This window comes from Cololabis saira, chromosome 10, assembly GCF_033807715.1.
Source record: "Cololabis saira isolate AMF1-May2022 chromosome 10, fColSai1.1, whole genome shotgun sequence".
In the NCBI taxonomy this organism is placed as follows: Eukaryota; Metazoa; Chordata; class Actinopteri; order Beloniformes; family Belonidae; genus Cololabis; species Cololabis saira.
In genome coordinates, this window is record NC_084596.1 from 46,051,518 (window position 1) to 46,070,244 (window position 18,727).

At 42.8% G+C, this 18,727-nt stretch overlaps 1 protein-coding gene across 2 annotated transcripts; it reads right to left on the reverse strand.

The window, feature by feature from the left end:
* Positions 1-28: 28 nt before the first annotated feature.
* On the reverse strand, positions 29-10,263 carry gorasp1a (golgi reassembly stacking protein 1a). Of its 2 annotated transcripts, XM_061733049.1 has the most exons (10): positions 10,110-10,263; positions 8,724-8,804; positions 8,418-8,621; positions 8,251-8,337; positions 7,119-7,249; positions 6,757-6,925; positions 5,865-5,881; positions 5,689-5,822; positions 5,444-5,587; positions 29-2,267 (listed from the first exon to the last, which is right to left on the reverse strand). In XM_061733049.1, the coding sequence occupies exons 1-10, from the start codon at positions 10,170-10,172 to the stop codon at positions 1,888-1,890; spliced, it is 1,410 nt and encodes a 469-aa protein (XP_061589033.1). In that variant the 5' UTR covers positions 10,173-10,263; the 3' UTR covers positions 29-1,887. The 2 variants fall into 2 exon arrangements, with proteins under 2 accessions (XP_061589033.1, XP_061589032.1); XM_061733048.1 differs by having other exon boundaries at positions 5,689-5,881.
* Between the last annotated feature and the right edge of the window lie 8,464 nt (positions 10,264-18,727).

Consider the following 18,727-nt stretch of genomic DNA (forward strand, 5'->3'; position numbering starts at 1 on the left):
AAAGGGACACAGATTTTTTATATATATATATATATATATATATATAAATATATATATATATATATAATGAGTGTTATGTGCACGCGTAAAACCTTTAAGTGAGCACGTAAAGTTGTTCTACGCGAGCGTGTAAAAGTAAGTACATGGGAGTATTATGGTACTATAAGTACTATTGCTGGAACAGGAGACCGTACAGTTGCTCCTGCTCTGTTTATGAATGGAAATGACGTTACAGGATTTAGCTGAGCTATAATTTAACCTGGGACTTCATTATAAGGACATTAGCACTTTGCTTGCAAATAAACAACTTTACGTGCTCACTTAAAGCAGCACAATGTAACTTTCAGCTTTTGTTGAGTTTGGCGGCTCCTTTGGACCAAAGCGGTAGTGCTTTACCAGAAAGAACTACATTTCCCATGAGCACCAGCGTGTACTGCCGGAAAACTCCTGTCCCCGTCGCTGCATTTGTTTTGATGAGAGAAGACGGGACGGACTTTCAAAACGACTTTTCTGTTTTCAGCGGTCGTTTGCAGGATGGATAGTGAAGAGGTAATGCATCTATTTTTGGATAAACAATATAATATGACGATGTTGAAAATCACTAAGTTCAACTTGGTTTTATTAGTGAAGTCTCCCCCGCCCACCTGTGCTGTTTCAGACAGATAATGATCCCCAAACTACAAACTCATACGCTAGTCCAACATACTTACTGACAAAATAAAAGAATACTTTATAACCTGTGAATAACTGAATGTTTTGCAGATCAGCCCTGCACAATTTGACATTTCTCAGGAAAAATAGTAGAAATGTTCTATACATTTCTTTGCATTGCATTCTTTCCTCTAGTGCTGTAATTCTATTCAATTGTATTATTATTTTATAAAGCTTCCTCATTGCCAATTACACAATTTTATGATCACTATTATTATTCTGTGTCTGTTGTTGATATTGTCAGTAATTTTAGAATTACCAAAACCCAAGACGAATGTGAAAACATTCTAATTTAGATTCTTATTGAACATAGAACTCTACATTTACATTTGTATCATAACAATTCTGGCTCTCTTGTCGGACATCCCTCCTCATCTTTCAGCTCACGCCAGCGAGTGAACGCCGGGACAATGTTTATTCTTATCAGGTCATTTAGCTTGTTACTCTCCCGCTTTCTTTTTTCGCCTCCTCCGATAAAACTTTTATTTTCTTGGGTTTTTCCGCTGCTTGGGCCATGACACCAGCTTCTGCTGAGCTCTGCGCTCCACGCCCCGCCCAGCTTTGGTCTGGACTACCAATGGGGAAGGAGGGGGAAGTGACGTATGCCGTAAAGCAGTCAAAGCCGTACAAATGTGTAGTTTTTTAGTGTGGCAGGGGTCCTACCATGCTCCTCAAAGTTACATAGTGCCAGTGAAGGAGATACAGACCCCTCAGACCATGACAGAGGTTCATTAAACCTGTTGGAAGTTGATGTTCCATCACAATGATGATGATGAAATATTAGATTAAGCTGGAAAAGTTACATAGTGCTGCTTTAAAGGTTGTACGCGTGCGCGTAAAACTCATTATATATATTTTAAAAATCTGTGTCCCTTTAGGGACTCCGTAGGGGATATATATATATATATATATATATATATATACATATATACATACATACATACACATATATATATATATATATATATGGTGATTGTCAACTCCATGTGGTACCTTGTTCATTTTTTAGCTTATTCAGTGTACGAGTTGTCGCCGGGATCTACAGCTACATCTGTGGGCTCTGCAGACGCCTCAGCAGACGCCTCCGCGTCCTCCGCGTCCTCAGCGTCCTCCTCTGCGTCCTCCTCAGCATCCTCCTCAGCATCCTCCTCGGCGTCCTGAGCCGGACAGGCGTCATCAGCGGGGGTGGGGGGTGACGTTGGCAGAAGACTCTTCTCTGCAGAGGGGAGACTCGGTGGGGGGCTGCGCCGAGTCCTCGGAGAGGGACAGCACACCCACGGGTGGGCTGGGGCTGCTGCTGCTGGACTCGTTGAGGGACTCGTTGAGGGACTCGTTGAGGGACTCGTTGAGGGACGCTTCTTGGCCCGTGGAGTCTGTGAGCGGGAGAGACGTCTCCGTCGGGGGGACGCCTGAATCAGACCAGGTGGGGGTGGAGTCCAGAGAAGGCTGAGGTCCCCCGGTGGCGGGGAGCTGAGCTCCTGGGGCTGGCTGCTGGGTTTCTGCTGATGATGGTGGGGATGGGGATGGGGATGTCAGGGTGCTCTCCTCCAGCTCCTCTGGAGGACAGAAACACAGAGAGTCTGGATCAGCACCACAGCTCCTTCACAGGGGCGATAACACTAGGAATGGGCCAGATTTTACCGTCCAAAAAATTCCCCACGGTAACAATGTGTCATCTCGCGGTAAAAACGATAAATTCCCGTTGATGACGTTTTTGTTTAAAGCTGATTTAAGGAAGGAAGGAAGGAAGGAGAGGAAGGAAGGAAGGAAGGAAGGAAGGAAGGAAGGAAGGAAGGAAGGAAGGAAGGAAGGAAGGAAGGAAGGAAGGAAGGAAGGAAGAAAGGAGAAAAGAAAGAAAAGAGAAAGAAAGAAAAGAAAGGAAGAAAGAAGAAAGAAAGAAAGAAAGAAAAGAAAGAAAGAAAGAAAGAAAGAAGAAAAGAAAGAAAGAAAGAAAGAAAGAAAGAAAGAAAGAAAGAAAGAAAGAAGAAAAGAAAGAAAGAAAGAAAGAAGAAAGAAGAAAGAAGAAAGGAAAGGAAAGAAAGAAAGAAGAAAGAAAGAAAGAAAGAAAGAAAGAAAGAAAGAAAGAAAGAAAGAAAAGAAAGAAAGAAAGAAAGAAAGAAAGAAAGAAAGAAAGAAAGAAAGAAAGAAAGAAAGAAAGAAAGAAAGAAAGAAAGAAAGAAAGAAAGAAAGAAAGAAAGAAAGAAAGAAAGAAAGAAAGAAAGAAAGAAGAAAGATAAATTCCTGTTGACACGTGTTTGTGTAACAAACATGGCGGATCTGAGTCATTCTAGTTTTGCAGTACAGGTGTAACTCGTTTAATTGGTTCTTATTAATTCAATGTAATTGGTGTAGTTTAGTAGTATTTAGTATCTTTTACAGCAGTGTTTTGGGGGCTCCAGAGACTGAATGTGGAGATAGATTTATAGTTACAAAGGTGGTGTTGAATTGGTATTTTTTTGTCGTAATTTTTATCGTTATCGGGATAAATGCCAGAAATGATCGTGATACATTTTTTAGTCCATACCGCCCAGCCCTAGTGAAAGGTAAAATATGTTTTGTGTCCTGGAATGCGCTGAATTCAACTTTTCATAATTTTCATAATTTGCATAATAATTATGCTCATGTATTATGCTTGTTTTTGAATTAGGACATTTTCAGGCCAGAGGTGGAATGAAGGGAGAAATATATATTTTGTGTCCTGGAAATGCCCTGAACTCCCAAAACACAGTCTCAGTCCGGTCGAAGGACGCTCATATCCAGAGCCGGATTAAATAAATGGACTACACTAGGCAGACTGTGATTTTTGGGCCCCCCTCCATCGATGTTATTTATGAAATCTTAAACTTACCAAAGTTACTAATAAAACTTAATTCACATTTTACATAGCACAGTCAAGTTGATTCTTTGTATTCCAAAATAAGTCATGTGTTGTATATTAAACAGTCTATCAGACTATTTTTAGATTTTTATTATTTATACGTTATTACAACGCTCTATTAAATGCTATCGAAATGATCCTTATCTTATCGATTGTGAGCATTTTGCAGAAAATCTTAATTAAATGTGTTGATTAAATTGAATAGTTAAATAAGAAGTCAAATCTACAAAGACCAATAAAATTCGCAGTAAGACAAAGTGTGCTGTAGTCTGTATGTCTGTATGTGTATATGTATATGTATGTATGCGTATGCAGAGCCGTTTGAGAGATTTGCGAGGCCCTGTGTGAAATAGCCAGGGGGGCCCTCGCGCGGGAGCGTAGCGAGCGCGCACAAAATTTTGGGGTTTTTCGGGTCGGATCGGGTGTCTATATGCGCAATTTTAACTCTCCAATTAGCAAAATACTGGATACCTTCCCCTGCCTCATCATCATTTGACTTGCCTCGACGCGGGGCCCGACGGCTGCTTGAGACCCGGGCGGATCGGTGATTTTTTCAATTTATCAAACGCGCCTTTCAGAGAGGCATTAAACTCTTCCATTTTTCTTTTGTTTTTTTCTTTTTTCATTCCCTGATGGAAATTTCCTGAATCTGTCTCGTTCACTCCACATTGTGTGACAGTTTGTTCCAACTCCAACCGTCCTGGATCAGACTAGCTTGTGTCTGCGCTTGGTCTGATCAGTTGTATTGAACAACAGACACGCGCATCAATGCACATATATTTATTGATATGCACAGACTAGTCACATTTAGGTCTGTAATGAACGTGACTGTTGATATTTATAAGGAAAAAAGAAAAAAAAAAAGGAAAAAAAAAAAAATTGGGGGAAAAAAAAAAACGGCCCATAGTGCGAGGCCCCGTGCGTTCGCACGGTTCGCACATCCCTTGCGGCGGCCCTGTGCGTATATATATATGTATGTATACTAAATATAGTAATAATGCACATATATATATGCCTTAGGTTTTTACCGGCATGGTATCAACCATTAATATGTGTGCAGACAAAAAGAAAATTTTTTTTTTTTTTTTGTCCCTCTGTCTGGGCCCCCCCCTGTCAATTGGGCCCTAGGCACATGCCTAGTTTGCCTTTGCGTTAATCTGGCTCTGCTCATATCAGCTCTGCACCTGCTGTTTATTAACAAGTGTAACTGTGAGAGAGGAACCCCCTGTGTGGCTTGTTCACACGGGACTGAGCTCCCGTGGGAAGCAGCTACGTGGCGGGAGGCCAAGACTTAGTAAAGTTATAAAGACGAGACAGCCGGAAGTTCGGGCAGAGTCAGCTGCGGGTTTGGTGCACGACGCCCAGCTGGGTTTTTTGGCCACTCTGTCCAGGACTGTTCGGCTCTCCAGTCTTCTGTGTGGAGGTAAGAGTATTATAAGGCCTAGCCCTGTGTAATTGTCTATTGCTCTATCATTTGTGGGGGACAACTTGACACATTTATCCTAGCAAAAGAGCAATTGTGTGTGTGTCTTCTATGTGCACTGCTTGCTAATAAATGTATTCATATATCATTACAGCAAAAGCAAGTGTGTGTGTGTGATTCATTTTGTGCAGCCGACCACTCTCGAGCTTTAATCGATTTTCTCCCAAAACACCGAGTTAACACGCCCCGCTCACGGTACCAGCACGTCAGGAAAACTAACACAATCTAGTCACAATATGAATAGTTAGGAATAAAGCCTTGTTTCCTTGGTGAACTACTGGTGAACATCTGCATCGCAAACAGTGAAACTTCAGGAACACGCCTAAAAGAGATGAAGCAAAAGCAGGCGGGCTCTTGAAACATGAACTCACCCACACCGGACACCTCACTGTCCTTCTCCTCGTGCATGGCCAGCAGCGTGTTGGTCATGTCGATGGACGACATGGACAGATCCAGCTTCTCCACCAGGTCTGCAGCGTCAGGGTTCACGGCTGCCACCTCGGAGTCAGAGAGTCCTGGGAGGAACAGCAAGACGCACGGGTTCAACATCAGCAGGAATGTGAGCGCGGCCGAACGGCGGCTTTGAAAGGCTGGTAAAAGCTGCAGAAACACTGACCGGGGTCCACCACTCTCTGGACAGGCGGAGGCAGGGGAGCGTCATGGAGGGGGAGCTGCTCCACGTCCAGGGAGGCCCCCCCGGGGCTGGACGGGGCCCCCCCGGGGCTGGACGGGGCCCCCCCGGGGCTGGACGGGGCCCCCCCGGGGCTGGACGGGGCCCCCCCGGGGCTGGATGGGGCCACCAGCGGAGCCTGGAGGAAATGAGAAGAAGAAGGCTCAACGTGGATCTGCTGGTTTTCTGCTTTTCAACTCAAACTCAAACCTCAAAAAGTACTTTATTTTTCCGTTAGGAACTTTGTTGCAGGAGGACAAAAGTGCAAGTGCAAAAATCACAGTCCACGCATCCTTACATGCAGTACAATAATAAAAACTCATTCCTACATAAGCACAAGTACTCGTAGCAAGGGTTAAAAACAATCACATAGGCTATAGGATAAGAAAGTTACTTACAGGACTGTCTCAGAAAATTAGAATATTGTGATTTTCTGTAATGCAATTACAAAAACAAAAATGTCATACATTCTGGATTCATTACAAATCAACTGAAAGCCTTTTATTATTTTAATATTACTGATCAGCTTACAGCTTAAGAAAACTCAAATATTCTATCTCAAAAAATTTGAATATTCTAGGAATCTTAATCTGTAAGCCATAATCAGTAATATTAAAATAATAAAAGGCTTGCAATATTTCAGTTGATTTGTAATGAATCCAGAATGGATGACATTTTTTTTTTTTTTTTTTTTTTTTTTTTTTTTAAATTGTATTACAGAAAATAAAGAACTTTATCACAATATTCTAATTTTCTGAGACAGTCCTGTAGGATAAAAGAAAGAAACAGGTCTGTAGAAAAAGGAAAACGGGTGTTTAAAAGTGGGATTGAGACTGGACGATGCTCTCTTTTCCTCTCTGAATCTCCCGGCCAGCAGTGTTAGCAGAAGAGTTGGACAGGTCATCAAGGGTCCAGAACTTCTTGGGATGGTTGTTACACTAAATCATTTCAATCATTTAAAAAAACTGAAGTTGCAGGCTGCAGACCAGCAGCAGCAGCAGCAGCAGCATTTACCTCCGTGTATCCGTGCGTGGGCTGCTGTGGAGAGGGTGTCTCCTGTGGAGGGGGGTTTTCTTCAGGAGGGGGGTTTTCCTCTGGGACGGGTGTGAGGGGCTTCACCGTCCACGCCTCAGGGTTAACAGGGATGCGGTGCAGATACCCGTAACCAATGCCGCAGCCCAAACTAAGAGCAAACATCGTCATTTGCTTCAAAAACAGTTAAAGAAACATTTGAATCAACTCATCACAGAGAAAACATGACGCTTCCTTTCACGTTTCTCTTAATAAGCCTTACTATGCAACACCTGTCCAGTTACAAAATGGTCAAACAGACCGGAACTACGAGTATGAACGTATTAAAAGTGGAGTGAGCCTACCTGCCCTCTCCCCCCCACGCCCCGTTGGGCGTGACCAGCACCTCTCTGCAGCCGTCCGTCTGTGTGTTGTACACCAGCAGCTTCAGGGGCTTCCCTTCGTGGGCCTCCACCAGCGAGAAGAAGTCCTCCGACTGGAAATCAGAAGCCAGGATCAACACTCACAGGTGTGGCGCTCAAATACAATATTTACTTGCTGAGGTGGAAGAAATAGAGGGTTTGCATTGACGTCACTTCCCCACTGGACCAGCCCCCTTACTCGCAAAAACACCTGCAACTAGTGGAGAAGACGGGATAACAGCTGATTATCAGCTTAAATTAAAGGCAGTTGGACTTGACAGTGACCCGTACAGTTACCCCAAGAACCAGTGGTCCATGGACATTAATATTTGGTACAGTTACCAAGAACCAGTGGTCCATGGACATTAATATTTGGTACAGTTACCAAGAACCAGTGGTCCATGGACATTAATATTTGGTACAGTTACCCCAAGAACCAGTGGTCCATGGACATTAATATTTGGTACAGTTACCAAGAACCAGTGGTCCATGGACATTAATATTTGTCCACCAATCAGTTTCCTGATATTTATATGTACTTAATTTCTACGCCGGGGCAATACACAAAGTAAAGCTTGAAGGCTTACAAAAGTCTTGACGCTTGGTCCGACTTCAAGGCAGGATTTGTTGTAGAAATTAAAGTGATGAGGACACCGAACTTTATGATTTGACCGTTTAACGTTAGCTACCCAAAAATCCAACATTACCTGATACAAAATGGGAACCACAAATCCACGTTTCGGTGTCTGGAATCCAGTTGTTTCTGTGAATTGCAGTGATCCATTTGTCTCTCTTAAGCTTATTTTTCAGCAGTCTGTAAAACCATAACTCAGATTTCTTGCTAAATCTATGAGTACAGTCGATCGCACAACAGCTCTTTCCCATTTTAGATGTTTTCCAGTTGCTCAAACTGAAAGTTTACGCTGACACTCAGTCTTTCTGCCACTCAGTCTTTCCGACACTCATCTGTGACGTCATGTCATTCCCTCTATTCAGCAGGGATGATCAGACCCAGAACACAGCATGTTATGAACTTCACATAAGTGGTAATGTGTGATTTTATGATGAATCTTACATCTTGCAGCACCTGATCTGCTCCGACGATGTAGTCGTCGTGGGGCTGGAAGCCGGCCAGCCCTGCTGGGGAGCTGGGCTCCACGTCCTGCAGGGAGAGGAGACACCACCCACCGTTAACATGGTCCCAGTGTGTGAGGGTTCACAGTTCACTGGTCACCAGCTCACCAACACGTGCCACACGTTCTCGTTGGCTCCCTGGTAGTTGCAGAAGCGAACGCTGGCGCCCAGCAGGCCCTGCCCCCCCCACATGTTGCTGGGTACCACCTCCAGCTCCCGGACCCTCATGCTCTTAGTGCTGTACACCTCCATCTTCACTGACTTCTCCATGTTGGCTTTCAGCAGCTCCTTTAACAAGTCCTGTTCCTCATTCTGGCACAACGAGGAGAAAATCAACACACAAACATGAATAACACCATTCTGAAGCATGAAGACAAACTAACCTTTACTGATCAGAACCATCACCCAACTTACAAGTCTTTTGTTGTCCAAAGACAGAATGAAGTCAAAGAAGGGCTGCAGTCCTGCCTTTTCTGCAGGAGAGTCAGGCTGCACCTGTCAACAACAACAACAACAACAACGTCATCATCATCGTTTCCTCTTTGCCGTAACAACACAAACTTTAAGCTAATTTTAAATACATTATTTAATCGTAAATTATTTGTTCATAAATAAATGGCATATAACTTTTTTTTAATTAAATCACAACCACGTTAAATACAAACGTACATCTGGATAGAATGAACTAGTCCTTCATACGTCACAAGACCACAGCGTAGCAAAGTCAGGCGGCAGCCGGTGTTCTGACCATTTCTGCTGCTTTGCCAAAACATGCTACCTAATGGTTTTCTACCTTTGTAGAGCTACAATTTTACTGTTTTACTCCCTAAACCACTTCCTTTTCCCCCAAGTGGTCCTTGTCTCTTGCCAGGCCGTCATTGTAAATAAGAATGTTCTTAATGACCTGCCTGGTTAAATAAAGGCCAATGACTGAATGAATATCAAATAAAGCGATAGAATTGTTTTTTTTTCTCTCTTTATTGTATAATGTTCAAAAAGTGTAATGAGATTCATGTCATGGGTAGTGTATTTTGAAGGATCAAATACTCAACATCCCATATTATCAATTTTACATCGTGCAAGAAATCATGGACGAGCCAATCAAACTTTGAAAATCCACTGTGCGCATGCGCAGAAAGTAGCATTTTCTGACAGGTAGCAAAGATTGGCAGAACACCGGCGAACATTTACTTATTTTTTCATTTTATTCGTCTTCGCGCCTATTTTGTGAAATAATTATGCACAGGTGTCCTTCTTCAAAGATGCGGCATATTGTTATCAGGTGCAGGTTTTTAATTCTAGCCTCCTGCTGACACATTAAGTAAGTAAAGGAATGTTGCGGCCAGGTAGGTCATTTTGCACATGTAAATATTATCCGTTTTTTGGGTTTACTATTTCCTCTTGTACATTGCTTATTTTTCTACATTTTATATTGCTCTTTTTTTTATTATTTAGCCATTTATTGGTTATTTAAATTTTTAATTTTTTTAGGATATACTTTTTTATATATTGTCATACTTTCATGTGTATTTGTATAAACCGTAGAGCGTGTGTGTTTTGCTGCTGCACAATTTAATTTCTCCTCTGGGAGATCAATAAAGTATATTCTAAACAATCAACAGGTAAACAAAAGGCAGTTAAACAATAAGCAGGTCAATATTAAGCATGTAAACATTAAGCGGTCAGTAAGGCCACCTCATCAGCTGTTAGCATGTTAGCAGCGTTAGCAGCTAGCTGCTGCTAGCAGCTGAGCAGGGAAGCGCAGCTTCTACAAAGTGCTAATCGTGCCGGGAGTCTCACCGCGTGGACGTGGAACCCGCCCGTCCCTCCCTCGGAGGTTTCTGAGCTCTGGGACAGCCCCATCTCTGATGAGAGGACTAAAGCAGCGAGAGGAGAGAACTACAGTTACTGCGGCTCAGCCCGACAGCATCCTAGCAGCCCAGAGCAGCCGAACCCAGAACCGCTCCGTCTGCAGACCAGGACTGTCGAGCACCGAAACATCGTTCACGCCTGCAGCGCATGCGCGAACTGGTCCGTCTACAGCTGAGCAGTGGATCAAAATTTAAGAAGGATATAGATGTTAATTGTTCTTTTTGCCAAAAGCATCCTGAAACATATTCTCACTTATTCTGGTCAAGTGAATTCACTTATAAATTCTGGAGGGACTTCCACAAGTATATTGCTGATTCTTCTGTCTTTTCTGATTTTGATCTTTATTTTAAGAATGTTTTTTTTTGGTTTTCATAATTTTAATCACAAAGATAGGGTCGCTTTCTTTTTTATTAATCTCTCTTTATTTTTAGCTAAATTTCACATACACAAGTGCAAATTCATCCACAGAAAGTCTGAACACCTTGTACTCAAAAAAGAACTTGATCAATATATAAGGACAATTTACTCATCCAAAAACACAAAGGCATAAAAGACCATCGGCATCTGTAAATCACTCAATTTGTTTACATGAAACCTACTCTCGCACATTATGTTGTTTTTATTTTTATTTATCCTTTTAATTTACATTCTACTATCTTGTCCTTTTATATATTCTTTTTTTAAATGTATTTTCAATATGGTGTTCGAATCTCTGTATTTGTATGTTACCCTTGTTCTTAATTTTTCATTGTATTTAATTAAAGATTTAAATATGGAATAAAAAAAAAAAAAAAGAGTGGCGACAACTTTTGATCTCACCGCCAGAGCGGTCACGTGGTTCATGTCAGCCTCAATAGTTCCAAAACAAAGCTGCTGTCATGTTCGTCTATCATATATATATATATATATATATATATATATATATATATATATATATATATATATATGGGACAGACAGCAGTGAGCTCGCTTTTGAACGGTACATATTCAAATAAACCATACACAGGTACATTTACAGCTGATAATGAATAACTGGGAATACGTCAATGTCAGTCACGTGTATATGTGATGACATTAACAGTATGACATGAATCTGGCTTCATTTCACCACCTCACCGCCTGCGTCGCCAGTTCCCCATATCTTCAAAATGTTCCTGCGGGAGGGTCAGGGTTGGCGTAAAGATACACACATTTTTTGGTTAGTTTTTTCTTTTTAAATCCCAACCTTTGCGTAGAAGGTGCTTGCGCATCTTTCAAGCCCTGTTTTTTGCGCAAGCAAGTTTTATAAATGAGGCCCCTGGGCTGTGAGCACATGCTGATTGGCTGTAAAGCCTGATTTATGGTTCAGCAGTAAATCAACGCAGAGCCTCTAACACAATCTAAATAGATTGTGTAATTTTAGACCTGTTATGTTTTTTTTTGTATTTAAGCTGTATCAAAGATGGAACTGAGTCAGTCCGTGACTATCTGAGTTTTCAGCGCCATGTGATTGACAGCTGTCAGGCCTGTGTGTGTGTGTGTGTGTGTGTGTGTGTGTGTGTGTGTGTGTGTGTGTGTGTGTGTGTGTGTGTGTGTGTGTGTGTGTGTGTGTGTGTGTGTGTGTGTGTGTGTGTGTGTGTGTGTTCTTCTGAACAAGTTTGTGACTTTACCCTGTTTTTTGCAGCATAGGCTTGGCTCAATAAAAGTGAGAATAAATGTTGTTTGATGGGCAGGATGATGTTGTTGAACGTTAAAATGACTATCATAAGGGCCCATGGAGAATGCGCCGCCCCCTCTGTACTGAGACCCGCGCTCCACCACTGAACGTGATCCTTCCAAGCGCTACGTCCGGTCAGAGAAACCCCACCCTGTCTGGTGGAAAGAAGCTGCTGCTGCTCAAGTTAGGAGGAGACCTGAGCCCAGTGGTTGGTAGAGGATGGCAATGCCCAGAACTGACTTAGGTAGGAGCACTGGGTGATAAAATGGGGAAAATATTTGGGAAAAAAAAGCACTTTATAAATAAACCTGACTTGACTGGACTACAGTAGGGGAAGAACTGAGCATTCTGAATACTGTCTGTGACAAACCGCCGGTGCGGTCAAAGCTTCTGTGTGTCCTCTGTAGTTCAGACATGAGCTGTCCAAGCATGGAAGAAATTTTGATTTCAGAGGTGGGGGGGACACACCTGGCTTGAGAAAGGAGGGGGGGGGGGGTTAAACTGCTTGAACAGTGCCATGATATCTACCTATAAAACTATAGCCTAGAGGCTTTTAAATACAAAAATTGTTTTAGACAGAAATTTCACAGACACAAGTATGCAAAAAAATAAACTCAAACTCTTTCAGTTCACTGTGTTTTCTAGTAGTTCTTCTAGTTTTCTATTGTTACCGGTACTTTTAAGTTCACTGTTCCCTTTGTGGTTTAACTGGTTGTAAAGCATGTAGCTTTAATTATCATGCATGTAGCTAAAACTATCACCCAATTCTGTGTTTCACCTTGTTAGTCAACTTCCCTCCAACTCATTACCACCAATTTTACACTTATTTTTGGAATGAATGGTCAATAGACCTCATTTAGATAAGATTATAACTCATTTTTTAATAAAGATAAGCAGAAATTCTGAATTATTTTGACTATAGTTAAACTCAGAGGCATATAAATGGATGGATTATCACAGACGGGTATATGTGAAAATGAAATGAAATAATTTCAAATGTTTGGACCACTACCCAGCACCAGCCAGTGGTTGGTGGGTCAAATTGAATATCACAGGAGGGGAGAAATTGAATAAAATATCCATAAAATATCCACAATTCAATCTTTATTCCTTAAACCTCACCTGGGAGCCTCCAGCCTCTCCTCCTCGTCTGTTCTTGGACAGTCCAAGAACAGACGGCATGTCCTATCTCAAGCACTCTAGAAAGGGCTGGCTGCTGTTTTCACTTTCTACCACTAGATGTCGCTACACCCTGCATAGTAGAACCTGAATTACAGCTGAAACGTTGGTAAATCTTTACTGCCTCATTTAAATTCCATTTTGGCGATTTACACCAGCAGAAATAAGTATACGTTACAGTCCAAACAGTCATGAACCAAACGTTAACAGAGAAACATTTGTCAAAAACAGACGTTACGTTTGAAAGGTGCAAATCAACGCTGGGCTGTATTTCGGTCAAGGAGGCTGCGTTTGTTTTGAAGCATGTAAAGCACAGAGGAGAGGGAGGCAATTCAATTCAATTCAATTTTATTTATATAGCGTCTAATACAACAGAGTTGTCTCTAGACGCTTTACAGAGACCCATACCCAGAACATGACCCCCGAGCAGTTATTACATAAACAATGGCAGGTAAAAACTCCCCTAGTGGGAGAAAAACCTTAAGCCAAACAGTGGCAAGGAAAAACTCCCCTTTAGGAGGGAAGAAACCTTGAGCAGGACCAGGCTCATCAGGGGGGACCCTCCTGCTGAGGGCCAGACTGGTGGGTCAGGGACGGCAACAGCACAGCAGGCAGGTGGAAGCAGCAACGGGATGACCGGGGGTGGGGACCGCAGGCCAGCACACAGCTCCCGAAGCTCCGGCCCAATCAGCAAGTCCCAGGTTGGGGTGCAGGGTCAGGAAAAGACTTGTGCTCCGTAATGCAAGCTACAAGCCACCCACGGCCACCTGCAGGACAAAAGAGAGAAAAGGGAGGAGAAGGGGGGGCCAGCAACGGGATGACCAGGGGTGGGGACCGCAGGCCAGCACGCAGCTCCCGAAGCTCCGGCCCAATCATCAAGTCCCAGGTTGGGGTGCAGGGTCGGGGAAAGGTTGAGAAGGGGCAGGGCCAGGGAGAGGAGTCTTGAGGGACGAACATTCTCCCCCGCCCAAAAGGGGCCGTTACCCTGCCCCCCTCACTCCCACACTGCAGGTTCCGGTGTCCGGCAAAGGATGCTGCAACATGGACAAAAAAGAGAAAAGGGAGGAGAAGGGGGGGCCAGCACAAGAAACCACAGGAGCGACTCTGACACACTAAAGTTTACACTACCTAGAGATTTACCAACACCAGCTAGAGGTTTACTAAACACTAACTATAGGCTTTACTAAACAGAAATGTTTTAAGTTTAGTTTTAAAGGTGGAGGTGGTGTCAGCCCCCTTAACCCAGATTGGAAGTTTGTTCCATAGTAGTGGCGCCTGATAGCAGAACGCCCGCCCTCCAAATCTACATTTAGATACTCTAGGAACTACGAGTAAACCTGCACTCTGAGAACGGAGAGCTCTGACAGGAACATAAGGCACTATCAGGTCTTGCAAATAATGCGGAGCTAAGCCGTTTTGGGCTTTATACGCAAGTAATAAAATTTTAAATTGGATTCTGAATTTTACGGGTAACCAGTGGAGCGACGCTTACACTGGAGAGACGTGGTCTCTCCTGCTAATTCCTGTCAGTACTCGTGCTGCTGCATTTTGGATCAGCTGGAGCCTATTCAGCAAATTACTTGGACATCCTGCTAACAACACATTACAGTAATCTAGTCTAGAAGATACAAACGCATGAACTAGTTTTTCTGCATCACTCTGTGAGAGGATTTTCCTAATCTTTGCAATATTACGGAGATGGAAAAAGGCTATTTTACAAACCTGATTGACATATGGTTTAAACGACAAATCCTGATCGAAAATAACACCAAGATTTCTCACAGTTGCACTGGAGGCCATCGCAACACCATCTAATCCCTTCCTAAGATGCTCTGGACCAAGAATGATAACCTCTGTTTTATCTGAATTTAGAAGCAGGAAATTTCTGGACATCCAGTCCTTGATGTCCCTAAGACATGCCTGAAGTTTAACTAACGGTTCTGTTTCATCCGGCTTCATAGACAAATAGAGCTGTGTATCATCAGCATAACAATGAAATTGTATGCCGTGATTCTGGATTATACTTCCCAACGGCTGCATGTACAAACTGAACAAGATTGGCCCTAGCACTGAACCCTGCGGAACACCATAACAGACCCTTGACTGTTCTGAAGAAACCTCATGTACATGAACAAACTGGAACCTGTCAGATAGATATGATTTAAACCAACATAGAGCTGTCCCTTTAATCCCAACAACATGCTCTAACCTGTGCAGTAAAATGCCATGATCTATAGTGTCAAAAGCAGCACTGAGGTCCAGTAGAACCAGTATGGACACTAATCCCTTATCTGAGGCCATAAGGAGGTCATTCGTGACTCGAACCAGTGCTGTCTCTGTGCTATGATGCATTCTGAACCCTGACTGAAAGACTTCAAACAGATAATTTCTATACAAATAGTCACATAACTGGCTTGAAACTGCCTTTTCCAGAATTTTAGACACAAATGGAAGGTTGGAAATTGGTCTATAATTAGCTAAGGTGTCTGGGTCAAGAGAAGGTTTTTTAAGTAAAGGTTTAATTACTGCGACTTTGAAAACCTGTGGTACATATCCTAAACTTAGGGATAAGTTAATTTGGTCCAGTATTGTCGTACCAATAAGAGAAAAAATATGTTTGAATAGTGGAGTCGGGATGGGGTCTAACATACATGTGGTTGACTTAGCTCTATTAACGAGTGAAGTCAGCTCAGGGAGGTCTATAGGATCAAAACAGTCTAGAGACAAGTCAGAGCCTAGGGAAGTCGCTAAAGCTGAAGAAACACCTACAACCGGCTGGTTGATTTCTTCTCTAATTCTCGCGATTTTACTGTTGAAGAGAAGGCACCAACAGACACGTCAGTGGAGAGATGGAAACGCTGTCGGGGGTGAAGGAAGTATATCCAGAAGAAGGATTACAGCGAGAGAGTACAAGGTCTTCTTGCGATTTCCCAAAGAGCCAAAGAGCAAACGGAGAATGTGAGGCCCAATGAAACTTCCTGTAGATGGGACCTGGGATGAGTGTCACACATGTGAGCATATATCCCAAACCACGTAGTCAGGTATGACGGCTCCATTGGGCAGAGGTGGGGTTATATGAGGATACAGGACAGCTGAAACAAAAGCCACCTCATGCCCTTCAGATAAAAATCGACTTTTTAATCATCACACCTGATTCTAATTAATGGTCGTCATCAGCTTGTCATCCAGGTCTGCACAAGTCTGTTAATGACAGTCATTTGTATCAGGGTGCTGAAGCAGGAAACATCTAAAACATGCAGGACGGGGTCCTGAGGACCAGGGTTGGAAACCACTACAACAGTTTTAGGATAGGGGGGCGTTTCATTCGTACTTCTCACCTAAAATATTGAAATGAACTGAATTTGAACTAGTTCAAAATTGAAAATGGTGAACTATGAACTATGTGAACTGTTCATTTTTAAACTATGTGAACTGAACTTTGAAGTAGTTCATGAGAAGTATGAACTTGCACAACACTGCCCTGCGGAGGGTGTAGAGCTGGTCCAGTGTTCCACGACCGGGACGAAAACCGCATTGTTCCTCCTGAATCCGAGGTTCAACTATCGACCATATTCTCCTCTCCAGTACCCTGGAGTAGACTTTCCCGGGGAGGCTGAGAAGTGTGATCTCCCTATAGTTGGAACACACTCTCCGGTCCCCCTTTTTAAAGAGAGGGACCACCACCCCGGTTTGCCACTCCAGCGGTACTGTCCCCTTCCTCCATGCAATGTTGCAGAGGCGTGTCAACCAAGACAGGGGGGGCGGTACTCCGCCGGCCTGGGGCCCACCGCCCTTCGAGATTTTTTTTTTTTTTTGTGGCACCACTTGGTTCATATTAGTTATAAAGCATTGTATAATATTTTGTGCTGAGATTTTCACACTCACAGTTAACATTAAAACCAAAATTGCAAGTATAATCTCCAAATGTATTTTGGGTAAAATTGTTGGTCATCAACAGCCGTCTATCAACGTCATCATCAAGCACTTGTCAACACAGCTCAGTAATCCTACAGCCTAAACATGAGCGGGAGTTAGAAACACAAAAGTGGAGCCATAAAACGCAAAGAAAAAGAAAAAAGGGAGCAAGAAAAAGCCAAATTGCCCAAGCCAGATGCATATTTTGTTGGCCTTAATCCTCCTCCTGTGGGAGATGAACCTGACGTTGTTAGCAGAGATTCATCCCCGGGCCCCGGGCGAGTTCAGGGAGAACAAGGCTCGCCGAGTTCCTTCAAGTACTGGTCAGTAGGCCACAGTACTTCAAACTGAATTTGAACTATTTATGGGCCGCCGAGCCAGTTTGACTGCACTACTGTCATTAGTTGAAGTGGATCAGACGGTGATTTCAGAGATCTGGAGGCTCCGTGCTGCTGAACTCCTAAACTGCCTTGAATTTGTGTCTGAAATGTATTTGTTTTACTAGGCTGCTTTTGTTGTTCTTGTGGTTTGTTGGACTTTGTCATGTTATATCATTATTTGAAGTGGGTTTCCACTATCTATGGTGCTGATAAATACAATCAAACGCTTTGGATTGTGTGTCAAACAGCGTGGCTGCAGGTGCTGCTGGCTTGTGTGCGATGAATAACTTGCTGGGATAGATGTATAAAGTCCAAAAAATATAATTTATTAAAAAAACAGGTTTCAAAATTCAAATGACCCTTTGTAGAAATGAAATCTTAAATATTTCACCCTTTCCTTTCTTTCAAACATTTTTTAAAGTGTGTTCCTGCAGCGAGAGACAGAAACAGGTCCACACACCGGAGTCATAGGGTAAATTATGTTACCCTGCTGCCAGTAAGCATCATTATTCTGAAAAATGTTATTATTATTTTAACAAATTTGAGAATTATCTTCCACAATCTCTAATAGGCTATGTTCTGCTCTTACATCTGGTAATGCGTAATGTGTAGGCTATGTTAGTGGGAGGAGAGGCTCCAGGCTGCAAAGGGCCTGCCATATTTAATTAAATGCTCTGTTCACAAGGAATCCTGGTCTTTTGAGTCCAGGAAGTTCTTATAAACACAGAGAAACACAAGACCAGGAGGAGACTAATCACTTCATAAATGTAATGAAGGATATGAACATTTCTGCATTTGTAGACGGTAGAAAGTACCGGGATAGCCAGATTTAAAAGGAGGTGAGCGAAAAGTTGCGTGAAGCAGGATTTGTAGGAACGCTAGACCAGATCAAGCTCCACTGGAAGACGCTGAAACAGCTTCTACAGGGCTGTTCATTATCCGCCATGCTGCTTGTTGTTGTTTTGAATTTGGATACAGGAAGAAGAAGCAGAAATGAGGGGAATTGCATCATGAGGTTCTCCGTGTGTCGCTGGTTTGATCCAGATATCCCAAATGATTAATTACCATGTATACAGGGATAACCCTGTTAGCTCACGCATGGAAACACATTATTCCCAATGTTTCAGTAACCGGAATATTGACCTTAACCCCAGTTTTGACTGCATGTAAACGTAGTCACTGATAGTCACTGCTTTGACCCAGAGAGCAGTTTCATTGAGGACGTAGAGGGAGAGCTTTGTGTGCAGAAGGGTCATGTCAGGTCAAAGGTCAAATTATAAACATACAAACAGACAAAAGAGCAACAACTAAACGAAGACATTTAGATATTTACAGATGTTTATTTACATGAGCACTACAGCCCCCCACTGTTACAG

Bases quoted from the DNA above. Each gene is read 5' to 3' on its own strand.
- gorasp1a (XM_061733048.1), bottom strand. From the start codon at position 10,172: ATGGGGCTGTCCCAGAGCTCAGAAACCTCCGAGGGAGGGACGGGCGGG. The intron at 8,338-8,417 runs GTGAGCTGGTGA...CTCTCCCTGCAG, and splicing joins AGAACGTGTGGCACGTGTTG to GACGTGGAGCCCAGCTCCCC. The intron at 5,882-6,756 runs GTAAATGCTGCT...CATTTCCTCCAG, and splicing joins CCACGCACGGATACACGGAG to GCTCCGCTGGTGGCCCCATC.